The sequence below is a fragment of the Eretmochelys imbricata genome, chromosome 15 (genome assembly GCF_965152235.1).
Source record: "Eretmochelys imbricata isolate rEreImb1 chromosome 15, rEreImb1.hap1, whole genome shotgun sequence".
Taxonomy (NCBI): Eukaryota; Metazoa; Chordata; order Testudines; family Cheloniidae; genus Eretmochelys; species Eretmochelys imbricata.
Window position 1 is genome coordinate 10837085 of NC_135586.1, and position 13170 is coordinate 10850254.

Here is a 13170-nt window from a genome sequence, read left to right on the forward strand (position 1 = left end):
TCAAATTACATAAGCAGAGTGAGTAGAATGTTGCAGTACTTAGATTCATTTGGAGCTTCTCCCATCTTGTCACTTAGTGATCTGATACTTACTCAAAGTCCCACATCGGAGAATGCTACATAAAACTGCTTTTTGCCCCTACTAGGTATAGTAAGGGCAAGAACTCACTTTTCTCTACAGACTAAGAAAGCACTTTATTTATTAGCTGCTGCAATCTTGAAGAACTTTTTTGCTTCTACCAAGCACCTCCATGTCAACGCTATCTTGTTCCACATCTATATACACTGCACTCTAACCAGTGCTTCGTCCAGTTTGGTGCTTGTAAATTAGGTACCTAAATTTGTTTTTAGGTTATATAGGAAACATGCTTGTTTCCTAAGTGAAATAATGGCTTTAGGGGGGAGATCCTTGCTCAGACAGATAACTGGAAAAATTCTAGGGCCATTATGAAAGTGTATTCCGAAGACTAGTTGCCCTGGTACAAATGAAGTCCCACTGCTTTCTGTCCACGTTGATAGCGTGGTGAGCTGGTGCATGATGCAACCATTGTGGGTTTTGCTCAGAGCGACTGTAATTGCAGTAACACTGCCAGTGTCTGTCCACCACTAAAAGCACTTCTATGGGATACAGAAGGTGTTAAGCATTGCAATTGCTTGCACTGCTGAAATTCTCTAGCTGAGGCAGCAGAACTGTCATTTATTTTTAATAACTCCACTACATGGAAGCTAGACATGTGCAGTCAGGTGTGAAATAAAGATGCACAATAATGTTTTTGATCACACATCAGAGCAGATTTTAGAAAATTAAGCAGTCTATCAAGCTTCTGTAGTCTAGGTAGACACTGTGAGCCACGAGCTCCAAGAGAAGCCTCGGCTAGAAGCACTGTGCTAATGGTTAGAGCCATGGACCGGCATTCATTAGATCTGGGTTCTATTGCCCGCTCTACTACTACCCTCCTGGATGACCCTTGGCAAGTCACTTCACCTCTGTGCCTCACATATGCTATCTGTAAAATGGTGATAATGATACCAGCCTCCTATGTAAAGCACTTTCAGATCTATGGATGAAAAGTGCTCTATTATTATTTAGAGAAATTTTAGTAGAAGAGCCGTGGCTCCTGGACTTTATTATTTGTCCTATCGTTGACTCCGTAACTTCATATAAATCACTCTAGCTGCATTGTAATTTTAGGCATTTTACTCCTAAAACAAGTAGTACTTTTGCATAAGCGTAGAGATGCTTGATAAATGCATAAAGCACTTTGAGATTTCTAACTGAAAAAGATGCTATAGCACAATTTTATTTTTCCTTTTTTTTCCCCTCACTAAGTTATTGTAAAGGGGAGAAAGCCAGCTCATTAAGATTAATACCATCCCCTGTGTGAAAATGCCCTCAGGCAGTTCAGCCCTCCTCCACCTGCCATTCTAGAGTGCACTGTTCTGATGCTGCAAGAGAGAATCACTCTCTCAGTACATATTTAGGCAGCTAGCAGCCCACAACCTCAGAGTGGCTTGCACCTGTTCCCACCTCCTCTTAATACAATGATCTTCCTCTAATTGTACAAAAGACAACCACCGCTTGTGAGTTACTAAAACATTTAAATATATTTCTACACAACAGGCTGAGTCATACAGTCACTCCATTGCTTTTTATCACCATCCTGCAGACAAGCCACCAATAGTTACTGCACTAATTCTCAAGCTTATTTTTCCTCAGTTAGGAGGGGGAAAAGTACACTTGACATTTTCCAAACCAAAAACAAAACTGAACTCCAGAGGTTCAAAATATTTCATTACCAACATTTCCCTAGTAAAAACTGTAAGTCATTAAAAAAAAGATTTTTATTGAATAAAAAGGAAAAACAAAGAGCTCCTACGAAAGACTATATCCATCAGTTTTGGAATGTAAATTCCGAGCAAAAAAGAGGCTCAATTCACATTTTTAAAAAGTCCCTGTTGGATGGAATCAGTATGGCCTGAAGGGGGATGAGTAGCGTGGTGATCCCCTGCTTTGGTATGGAGAATCGCGACCCCTTGAACCAGAACGGGACCGCGAGTAGCCATAGCTGGTACTTCTTTCGGGACAGACTCTGATATAGGAAGTTTCACCCTGAAATTTAAACAAAGAAGAAAACCCAAACATTTACATTGCATCCTGATTAACAGTCCTCCACTAGTATGAACAACACCAAATGGAGCTTAAGACCAAAGCATAAATAACCAAAGACTGGAGTTTCCACAAAGAGGGCAGTATAAATCCATCTGCTGCTGCTTGGGTCAAACTCTGCGCTGGCACTTGATGCCTTGACGAGGTACGTTACAAAACAACATTGTACATGTACTAGTGAGAAATACCTTGCTAGCCATCATCATCATCTGCAAGGGCAGAGGCTCAGCAGCCAGAAGAGGACCATGGACAAATGCCTCCTACATCCACCACACAGGAAGAGGCTGTGGCAACCAGTACAACCAGAGGGTGAAGGTCCCAATGGTCTGACTCCATCCTTAACTGCTGGAGGGAAATAGCTAGAGATACTAGTACGGTCCTTCAGCACAGGAAGGAGAGGCCGAACTCTCAGGTCACGATCATGTATCAGCACCTCAAGTTCTGTAAGGAAATCTCCACAGCAAGCATACTCAGCCTTCAGCTGAGGGGATGGTTGGAGCAGAACAGCTCAGCCATGGGAAGGTGGCTGCAATGAAGTAGCACAGCTCCAAGAATGAAAAAGCTGTAGTTTACTGGCTCAGACACCAGGAGACCACCAGAAGAAGAGGCTCCATGCTGGGGCATGGGAAAAACAGCTATAGCAACCAACACAGCTGCTCACTCAGCTTGTTCTTTGGGGGAGTGCTGTAGTTTGCTGACAAAGCCCCCAGCTGGCAGAGGCAACATGAGTTGGCTTAGTTGAAAGGAGAAGGCTGTGAGCCACTGTGGCCAAAGGGAGAATGCCACAGCAAGCTAGCTTGCCCTGTAGAAGTCAGAGGCAAGAAGTCCAAATTCTTGGCTTCCAGGTAATGAAGGGTGCAGCCAACAGTATAGCTCTCAGCTATGATAAACGGGCTTGTCTGAGCCCTGCCCCTTCCAAATGTTATATTTTTAAAAAATCCAATATTAGTTACTTCACTCACTGAGCCAAGACCCTAACATGCCAAGCCACAGTGGGGTATGTGCCACAAAAGGTAGGAAAGACCCTTTATATTATAACAGGTCACTATTAACCACCAACTCCAATGTTATCACTAGGTTCTGTTCTTATGCCTCCTGAGAGCAGCATGACAAGGAAAAAAAAGTGTATGTTCCTCCATGACTGTACACACATATGCTCTTCCCCTGAAGGCACGAACCCACCTCATGAGAGCGGAATTTGGTGTCATCCAGTTTACGCAGTGCATATTCCATATCTTCCTTGCGGAGAAACTCAACTACACCCATTCCATCTTTCTGTACATCTGCATAACAAACATCACCAGCTTCACGCATATGATCCTTCAGGTCCTGCCAGCTGCCTGACGGAGGAAGCCCTGAGCATGGAGAACACAAAACATAAGACACCATATAAACAAAAAGGCCATCTACTCAGGCTGTCCCAGGGATGCTGACCCTGCCATGCCAAGGGCTCCATCACTTCCATGTGCTTTGTGACTTTTCCATAGAATCAGAACTGCAATAAGAACGGAGAGATCCAAAAAATAGCACTAAGTTCCATTCCAGAAAACCAGCAGCGGAGCCCTCCGTGGAAGGTACAAAATTTGGGCCTCCTGTCAGTAAGATAGTCCCTGGGTCTCTCTGGAATTCATAGTGCTGAGATTTCAGAGGAATCTGCTATTTGTGCTGTTGTAAAGTAATCCAGAACCACCCCTCAAACCCTGTACGTCTGTAATGAAGATTTTGCTCTCAAAGTAGGACTTTTTTTTTTTTTTTTTCCTTAAGGTTCCTCAAGCTCAGCTCCCCATCCAAGATTGGCTTGTCCCATTCATATCAGTTGTATTAATTTGAGATTCCAGCAGTTCCATCCTCTGGTAGTGAGCAAAACCACATGCGTTTAGCTTGTAATTATCAGCACATTTACCTAAAGGAAGGCAAAGGGTTGAGTTTCCCTGCCCCGCAGCATGCCGGAGACTCTAATGTACTGCTGGTCCTGGCAATTTTCAAGAAGGCTTCACAATACCCTTTACCAATGCAGGTTTTCGTTCTCATGTCAAAAAATCGGACGATTTTCAGTTATTCTCCCCCAGCCCTCCCAGGCTCCTGAAGAGGAGATGTACTCCTGGTTTCAATGGATAGCGTTCAGATCCTGCTGCAATGCTGAAGATATTTTATTGCTACAGTAGAGTGGCTTCCTTACAGGGAACATTTTATTTTTTTAGCCATAAAGTCACAGGAGCATGCAGAGAAATGGAGATGTGGGTATTTTAAGGTGATGCATGGAGATAAGCATGTTTTCGGGAGAGACATATAGGTATGGGTTTTTATGGACTATTCCAAGCATCCGCTGTCAGGGAGTACTGAATTTCCTCCTGGGATTTCATATGCATTGCAGAACTTCCAAACATACTTTCATTTCTCTCCCACAAAGGGCCCCCTCCACTCCCATTTCCTAATGTCAACTCACTACTTGAATGGCCTTTTCAGTTTGTTTCTTTGTTTTTTTGTATGAAGTCCCTTAGGAATCCTTTGGTTGATTGAGGGGGCTCCCTTCCACAGTGCCTTAGTCATTCTTTCCCATAGTGAGTAGATCATGTGGAGGTGCTGAGGTACAGACCACACTTTATTTATTTTTTTAATGAACAAAATGTCAACACCTATCAGAGCGTATTACATCACAGGATATCTCTAACAAATCCTTTCTAATTATGATGAAATGTTAGGTACCATTCCACCTAGAGACCAACTGTTTTCATCATGCAAGAATGGTGCCCAAGTTCTCCCTCCTTCTACCCACCTGTCCACTCACACAACGCTGGTACATTTCAGAATCCAAGACTGAGTTCACATCTGGCCCCTTATGAAGAAATTTCTGCTCACCATTCACCAAGATGCGCTCCAAAAAGCAACAAGACTCCTGCTCAAGTCAAACCAGAAAGGGAACTACACCGGGATACTCCTTTACAGGAAGAGGTTTCATGATACAGGAGAAACCTTAAACTATTCCAGTGATATGAGAAGCTCCTTTTTCCCGAGACAAGGACACAATACAATGAGGCACAGCATTAGGATGAGTCCTAGCCAGATTGAAGTGTGGAAGGTAACATACCTGAAACAAGGACTCGAAATTCAGAACGTCGTGACGGAGGGCCATTCCTACCACGCAGCCCCCCACCAAAACCTCCACCCCGACCTCGGGAGGATCTGGGGAACTCAACACGCAGTCGGCATTGACCATAATCATAACCATTTCTCCCATAAACTGCATCTTCTGCATCTCTGCAAACAAATAACATGAATCAGTGATTAATGATGCTCAGTCAGTGGTTCCCAACATCTCAGTGGGCCATCAAGCGGGTTAGGAAATATTGCAGTTTTAAAGTAGCTGCAAAAATATTTGATGATTTTTTTGAAGGAGTTTCAAATGGGTTCATCAGCCAACAGTGGCTGGCTCCACTATTATATCTGTAAACTGTTAAAAGCTTTTTCCAAGCTCTTATGTTCCTGTGCACCATGTATTTCAGGTTACAGCCATGTTCACTGGAAAGAACACAGGAGAGTCACATTATCTATCTTGCATCTACCAACAGGTTCAGCCTATCCACTATGCTTAGAAGCAGGGGCCATTTTCCACTTAATTTCTCAGAAAGCCTGCATTCTGATTGAACTCTGATCCACATGGAACAAAGCTCTTTCATAATCTGGCAGGCAGTGAGGGCAAATACTTTACCTTCACTAATAAGCCTCTTATTAGAAACTGCCTCATTATGGTGGTTTGGCTTGCATAATTATATACAAGGGATATTTGTTCTCCTGAGAGAGTTCTGATGTTGTATTAAAGACTAGACCTAATCTCACTTTCCATCCCAGCAAGTCTACACTAATGCGTGCAGAAGGGCATGAACTGAAAACTAAACCTTGAAACTAGTTGCAAAGTTATATACAATCACAAAATAACTGTTTGTTTAAACACAAATCTTTTCAAAATTCAGACCCTGCAAGCTGAACTTTACACGTGTGCAAACCCTCTCTAAAATGAATTTCAAAAAGTACTGCGTAAGGTCAAAATAACACTGGAAGATAGTGAGAACAGAGAGTGCATTAGCAGAGCATCCCAATCCTGAGACGTTTAGCATCTATTGTTATTAGTTGCTATTTGTATTACCATAGCGCCTATGAGCTCTAGTCATGGAACAGGACCTCATTGTGGTCACCCTTATCAAGGTGTGGCTTTCTCTTTAGACTGTCACAGGGGATGGGAGAGAGGGTTATTTTTATATGTTTAAAAAAAAAAAAAAAAAGGCAGGAGGGACTACAGATTTAAACTCCTGTGAACCATCAACAAAATATCTATAAACAAAACAATCTACCCAATAACCTAGTTAAAGAACACCCCTTCCTCTTAGATTGCCTGAGTGTTACATGGGCTTATTTTAGAAGCGTGGTTCCCAAACTGGGTCTGATCCACCAGTGGTCCATAACACAGTGGCTCATGGTCCATGGAGAAATGGCTGGTCACATAGTTCCGACTCTTATGCACCTCCCCGCCAAACTGTTAATCTACATTAAAAAAGAGCCAAAAAAACCACATTGTTTTCTCAGTTAAATGTTTTCTTTTCCCTGAAAATAAGTGGTGTAACTGCCAAAGGGATGTTGCTTTCCCTGTCACTGGCAATCTGTGAGGTAGTGTCTCTGCTAAGCCAAAAATGGTTACAAGAGATAAGTGTCTCTAATGTCTGAGGAGGCATCTACAATATATCCATAAAACCTGATTCAAAAATAATGAATGCAGACATGTTATTCACTGTCATGGTGATATTTTAAACACAGTATTAGGAAATTCAGATGCATTTCACCAGTAATAACTGTGCTTAGCCACAGTATACACATATTAGAGACAAAATCATATACCTGCATGGTAAATAGTGGTGGAGGTGAATAGTTATAATTGCTGCAGGAAAGCATCTGTTTGAGTTTCGGAGTTGTGCTTAAGTATCAACTAGAATGACTTCTTTTTTTAAAAGGGAAGAGACGAAGAAGATGATAAGACCTTTATGTGTATAGTCAGATGAACAGAAATTCTGAGTCTGGGACTGGGTGGTACATTACAAATTGTTTGTAACTGCTAGTACTGGAACCCAGTGAAAACATTCCCCAGGCTTGCCAAAGCCCCTTTGATGCTACCTGAAAAAGTTAAGATAACTGTTCTCTGAATTCTCCTTATCTAGACAGCTGCAATCAACTTAACTCATTAAAGAGGACAATAACGAGTATGTATTCCTCCCTCACACTTGTCCATTATTTACTTATTAACTGTGTTGTGCAAAGCAGTATTCCTGGCTGAGGACTACAGCCATACTGGGTTTAAAGTTTTCAAACCCAATCCATCTGTGCTCTCTCTCTCACACACACACACAATAATTTACATGGCCAAAGTGAATCAATTCACTTCTCCCGCAAGCTCAAACCTGGGTGTCTGTAATATTACAATTGCTTCCATGCAGATAAAATTGTGACATTACACACTGGACCGTAGCATCTTGGATTAGAAGTGGAAAATCTACAAATTTTAATTAATACAAAGGGGAAACTAAACGACTTATAGGGCCGTTTCTGGGTGTTCTTTTAAGAGATGATGTAACGGTGTCACTCAGGCAGAGTTCCGTCAGCTCGGAGGGGGGAGAGCAGGTCCCCAGTCACAGATTTGCTGTGCGCCTCACTGTCATGTATTCCTAGGGAAGACTGCTGGGCGGGGGAAGTGGGCGATTGCCTGGATACAGATGGAGAATGTCCGGGAGTGGGGCGCGCACAGCGGCCCGGAGCCACGCATGGGGCAGGAAGGGTGCCGGAGGACTTGGGGGAGGAGGGCTTTGCCCGCTAGGAGACAGCAGGCCGGTAGGCTCCTTCTCCGGGGGAGGGGCGTCCGGCCAGGCCGGGGGATCGGGGGTGCGCGCCCGGGCTCTGGTGCCGAGGAGTTTCCTGTCGAGGGGCTGGGGCGGGAAGCGGATGTAACTGCCCGGGCGGGACGTCTCCAGGCTCCGGGACCCGGGGGAGGGATTCCCCCCGCCTCAGGCCGAGCTGGCTCTCCCGGGGGCCCTCTCCCCCGTCCCGCTCACCGCGGGTCCTCGAAGCGCACGAAGGCGAAGGGCACCAGGCCGCGCTTGCTCTTGAGCTCGATGTCTCGGATGCGGCCGTACTTGTAGAAAAGCTCCTCCAGGTCCTTCTCCCGCACGTCCGCCGGCAGGTTCCCCACGTAGATCCGCCCGTCCCCCGCACCGCCCCGACCCGAGCCCCCGGGCCCGAAGCCCATCTCCCGCTCCCAGCCAGACATCCTCGCCGCGCCGCGCCACGCCGCGCGCGCACACACCCGGTAGGAGCGAGCCGAGCCACACACCCAGCCCCAAAAACCGCGTCGCCACCTCCTGACGGAGGACACTAAACAACCCGCTTAAAGGGGAGGAGGCACCGGCAACCGCACACAACTTTCGTTACGCATGCGTTGTGCTCTGCGCCCCACTATTGCGCATGCTCGCAGCTCGCCCCGGCGCGTAGCTCTTACGCCTATCTTACTGCGATTGCGCAAGCTTCCAGTCTTGGCGGGCAGAGCCACTTGCCCTGGGGATGCAGACGCAAGTTTCGGTCACCCTGGGCTGTGATTGTTATAGGCGTTCCTCGTGCACATATGCAACCTTCTCCTTTCATTTCCCTTTTTGCTTAAAGTGACAGAAACAATTTAAATGTTTGTGATTTTTCCAATACCATGTAAAAATACTTTCTCTCCCCTGCTGTTCTATGAAAGACACAAAAGGGAAAGACTACAGGGAAATTGACTGAACACAAAATACTGACAAACAAATGAAGGAAGCAGACAAACAAAAACAGAAATACACTTTTCCCATAACCCCAGGCCCTGATCCTGCATTTATGTGCTTATAACATTTTACAGTAGAACCTCAGAATCACCAGAGTTATGAACTAACCAGTCAACCACACACCTCATTTGGAACCAGAAGTACGCAATCAGGCAGCAGCACAGAGAGAGAGAGAGCGAGCAAAAAGCAAATACAGTATAGTATTGTGTTAAATGTAAACTACTAAAAACATAAAGGGAAAGCAGTATTTTTCTTCTGCATAGTAAAGTTTCAAAACTGTATTAAGTCAATGTTCAGTTGTAAACTTTTGAAATAACAACCATAATGTTCTGTTCAGAGTTACGAATATTTCAGCGGTATGAACAACCTCCATTCCCAAGGTGTTCGTAACTCTAAGGTTCTACTGTGTGTATGTAAATCCTATTGAGATTGTGGCCTTACTGATACTTGGTGTTACTTACAAACACAGAAAGTGCCATAGCGGATCAGATCATTGGTCCATCTAGACTAGTACCCTGTCTCCAGCAGTGGCCAGTTCCATATGCTTTAGAGACATAAGGTGCAAGAAACCTTAGTATAGTTAGTTATTAAATAACCTTTGCACAAGGAAAGTTTCTTCCTAATACCATCACATAGAGGCTGGTTTTTGTCCTAAAAAATTAGGGTTTACATCCATTCCAAATTTTTTGAATAAAATCCTATGATTGTGACTTTGGATATTCTCATTATCTATATAAATGTCCTATCTTTTTTCTTTTTTTATTCATGTTGAGGTCTTCTGCATTATGTAAAAACAAATATTTCCCTTTTTCAGCTTAAAATATGTTACCTTTCAGTTTTAACAAATATCAGACAGAAAAGTTATTTTAAAACTATTAGTTTTGCAAAAATTATAATTCATAGTGTGAGAAGCAACTTGGTCTAGTTTGTGCTCCTGAATTCTATTCCAACTCCCAGCTCTACTGCATACTCAGGGTTTATCTACACTTGAAAGGCTGCAGCAGAGTGAAGACACTACTTATGCTCATGGGAGGGCTTCTTCAGTCAGCATAGGTAATTCACCTCCCTGAAAGACAGTAGCTATGTCGACAGGAGAAGCCCTCCAATCAGCATAGCACTGTCTATACTGGGAGTTAGGTCAGTATAACTGTGTCACTGCACAATACTTACCAGACCACAAAAGAGCAGGGCCAGCTACAGCACAATATAACAACAAACACTACTCTGATTCACTGTAGAAATGGTCTTTCAAAGCCTCCCTGAGCCATTTAGCTCCACACTGAACTCTTCTAATAGCTCTAAATTTAGCAGTCAGCCACTCCACCTCTTCCCTCCAACCTGGCAGAAACTTTTCCTCTTTGCTTCACATAGATTATGTAGGACACAGCAGGCAGCTATAACCATTGGGATATTTTTCTCATGGAAGTCCAATGTTGTGAGCAAACAACACCAGCGCCCCTTCAAATTACCAAAAGCATATTCAACTATCATTCTGCACCTGCTGAGACAAGAGTTGAATCATACTTTGGTGCTGTTGAGGTGGCCAATGTACAGCTTCATAAGCCGGGGAAGAAGGGGTAGGCTTGGTCCCCCAGGATCACTACTAGCATTTCAACATTCCCAATGGTAATCCACCAGTTGAGAAAGAAAGTCCCTGCTTTTAGCTTTCTGAACAGTCCTGTGTTCTTAAAGATGTGTCATCCACCTTCCCTGACCAGCCCACACTGATGTTGAGGTATCCCCGGTGATCCACTAGTGCTTGCATAACCATAGAAAAGTAGCCCTTTCTGTTGGCGTACCCGGTGGCAACGTGGTCTGGTGCCAAAATAGGGATATGCATGTCATCTGTTGCTCCACCACTGTTCAGGAAATCCCATTGCTGCAAATCTATCCACTATGTCCTGCACATTACTGAGCGTCACAGTCCTGTGCAGCACGAGGCAATTAATGGCCCCCACAGTGGGTTTCCTGACTCCAAATTGATTCCTGACTGACAGGTAGCAATTTGGCTTTGCAAGTTTCCACAGTGTGATCGCCACTCGCTTCTTTACTGTCAGTGCAGCTCTCATTTTGGTGTCCCTGCACTGGACAGCTGGGGTAAGCTCACCGCACAGATTGAAGAATGTGTCTTTGTACATCTGAAAGTTCTGCAACCACTGCTCATCATCCCAAACCTGCATTATGATGCAATCTCACCAGTCAAGGCTTATTTCTTGGGCCCAGAAGCAGTATTCCACCATCCGCAACTGTTCCGTGAACGCCACCAACAACCTTGAATTGGTTTTGCTATGTCCCACAATAATGTGTCCTCCAAGGCATCATATGGTTCCCCACTCATTTGGTTCTTCTTGCGGCTCTGCAAATACTTCAAGATTGTGCGCCCTGTGCTTCCAATGCTCATGAAAATAGTGCTAAGCTGTGCAGGCTCTCTTCTGTCAGAGAGGGAGGACAGCAAGGAAGGCCACATGGGTTTATGAGATGTTTTTTAAAGGAATGAAAATTATGGGCTACAGATAACATTATGGGATGAAAAGAAAAGGAGTACTTGTGGCACCTTAGAGACTAACCAATTTATTTGAGCATGAGCTTTCGTGAGCTCACGAAAGCTCATGCTCAAATAAATTGGTTAGTCTCTAAGGTGCCACAAGTCCTCCTTTTCTTTTTGCGAATACAGACTAACACGGCTGTTACTCTGAAACCTGTCATTATGGGATGAAGACAGTTGCAAACTGGAAAATTGACCCCATGCTCCCAGTCACTCCTGCGCAACTCATTCTGGCACTACCATGCATTGCCAAAACTTTCAAAAGACAGTTTTCTGGATGGTGGTGAGCTGCATAGTGGGCTACTTCACCATGGTGCACTCTGCATCAATACAAGCACTCCTGCTGAGTATATACACTGCCAACACAAGGAGCCAAGTATGCATAAACACAAGCGATGTACTAACTGCAGCGGCTGTATGCCAACGGAACTTGAGTCAACATAAGTTTGTAGTGTAGACATGGCCTTAATGTCATGCCCCATGACAGCTAGTCAGTGACCTTATGTTAAATAAGGTGGTGATTTCAGCCCACTATACAGTTCAGAGATGGCAGCAACACAAAAAACATTATTACAGTTGGCCATTTCCCTTCTAATAAAAAGCTACAGTATCCTATAGGGTTGTTTGCAGTATCAGATGAGGCCTGGCACTGACTGGACATTGAGGCTACGGCTACACTAGAGAGCTTACAGTGGCGCAGCTACACTGATGCAGCTGCTCCGCTGTAAGCTCTCTAATGGAGCTGCTCTAACCTGACAGGAGAGAGCCCGCCTGTTCCCTTCTCAATGAGCAGCAGCAGCTATGTCGGCAGGAGAAGCTCTCCAGCTGACAGCACTGTCCACATGGTGCTTCAGTCGGTGTGACTTATGTCGCTCAGGGGAGTGGCTTATTCACACCCCTGAGTTACATATGTTATACCCACATAAGTGGTAGTGTAGATATAGCCTGAGACTGAATTACACAAAGAGAGACTGCAAGTTAGAGAAATAAAGCTTAACAGGTCTTTGTTACAGGGCTCATCATTTGCAGTTTTCCTTCCTGTTATAGGAAACCACATATACAAACAACCTCTTTTTCTTGTTTACCTTCACCCAATACCTAATTAACTAATTCCTCAGGCTGCTTCCCTGCAATGGATTAATTCTCAGATCACTGTCTTGTAACTTTCAGCTCTCTACAACATCACCATTACAAGTTCACCTCTCACATATGTGCAGTCCCTCCAGGGCACGGTTGCGGCAGATTGACAGGGAGGAATTATGAAGAAGTTTACTAGTTTTTAATATTATGATCATGAGCAGAAAGGAGAATCCAATTTGCTTTCATTATACTATTCATTATTTTGTATACCTCTGTCATATCCCTTCTTAGTTGTCTCCCTAACAGTCCCAGTCTTTTCAATCTCTCTCCATATTACCCTTCTACATGACATAATTTCTACTCTAGTTACCTCATCTCCTTGTAATGATACATAGTACTTATATAAATCTCTTTATCCAGAGGTCTCAAAGTACTTTACAAAGGAGGGTAAAATTACCTCCATTTTATAGTAAGGAACAGACAGATGAAGTAGCTTGCCCATCATCACACTGCCGGTTAGTGACAGAG

At 44.1% G+C, this 13170-nt stretch overlaps 1 protein-coding gene across 1 annotated transcript; it reads right to left on the bottom strand.

Annotated features, from left to right (window-relative positions):
• Window positions 1–1822: 1822 nt before the first annotated feature.
• On the bottom strand, window positions 1823–8567 carry SRSF9 (serine and arginine rich splicing factor 9). The gene is made up of 4 exons (XM_077834951.1): window positions 8262–8567; window positions 5255–5424; window positions 3349–3521; window positions 1823–2109 (listed from the first exon to the last, which is right to left on the bottom strand). The coding sequence occupies exons 1-4, from the start codon at window positions 8474–8476 to the stop codon at window positions 1966–1968; spliced, it is 702 nt and encodes a 233-aa protein (XP_077691077.1). The 5' UTR covers window positions 8477–8567; the 3' UTR covers window positions 1823–1965.
• Window positions 8568–13170: the final 4603 nt, after the last annotated feature.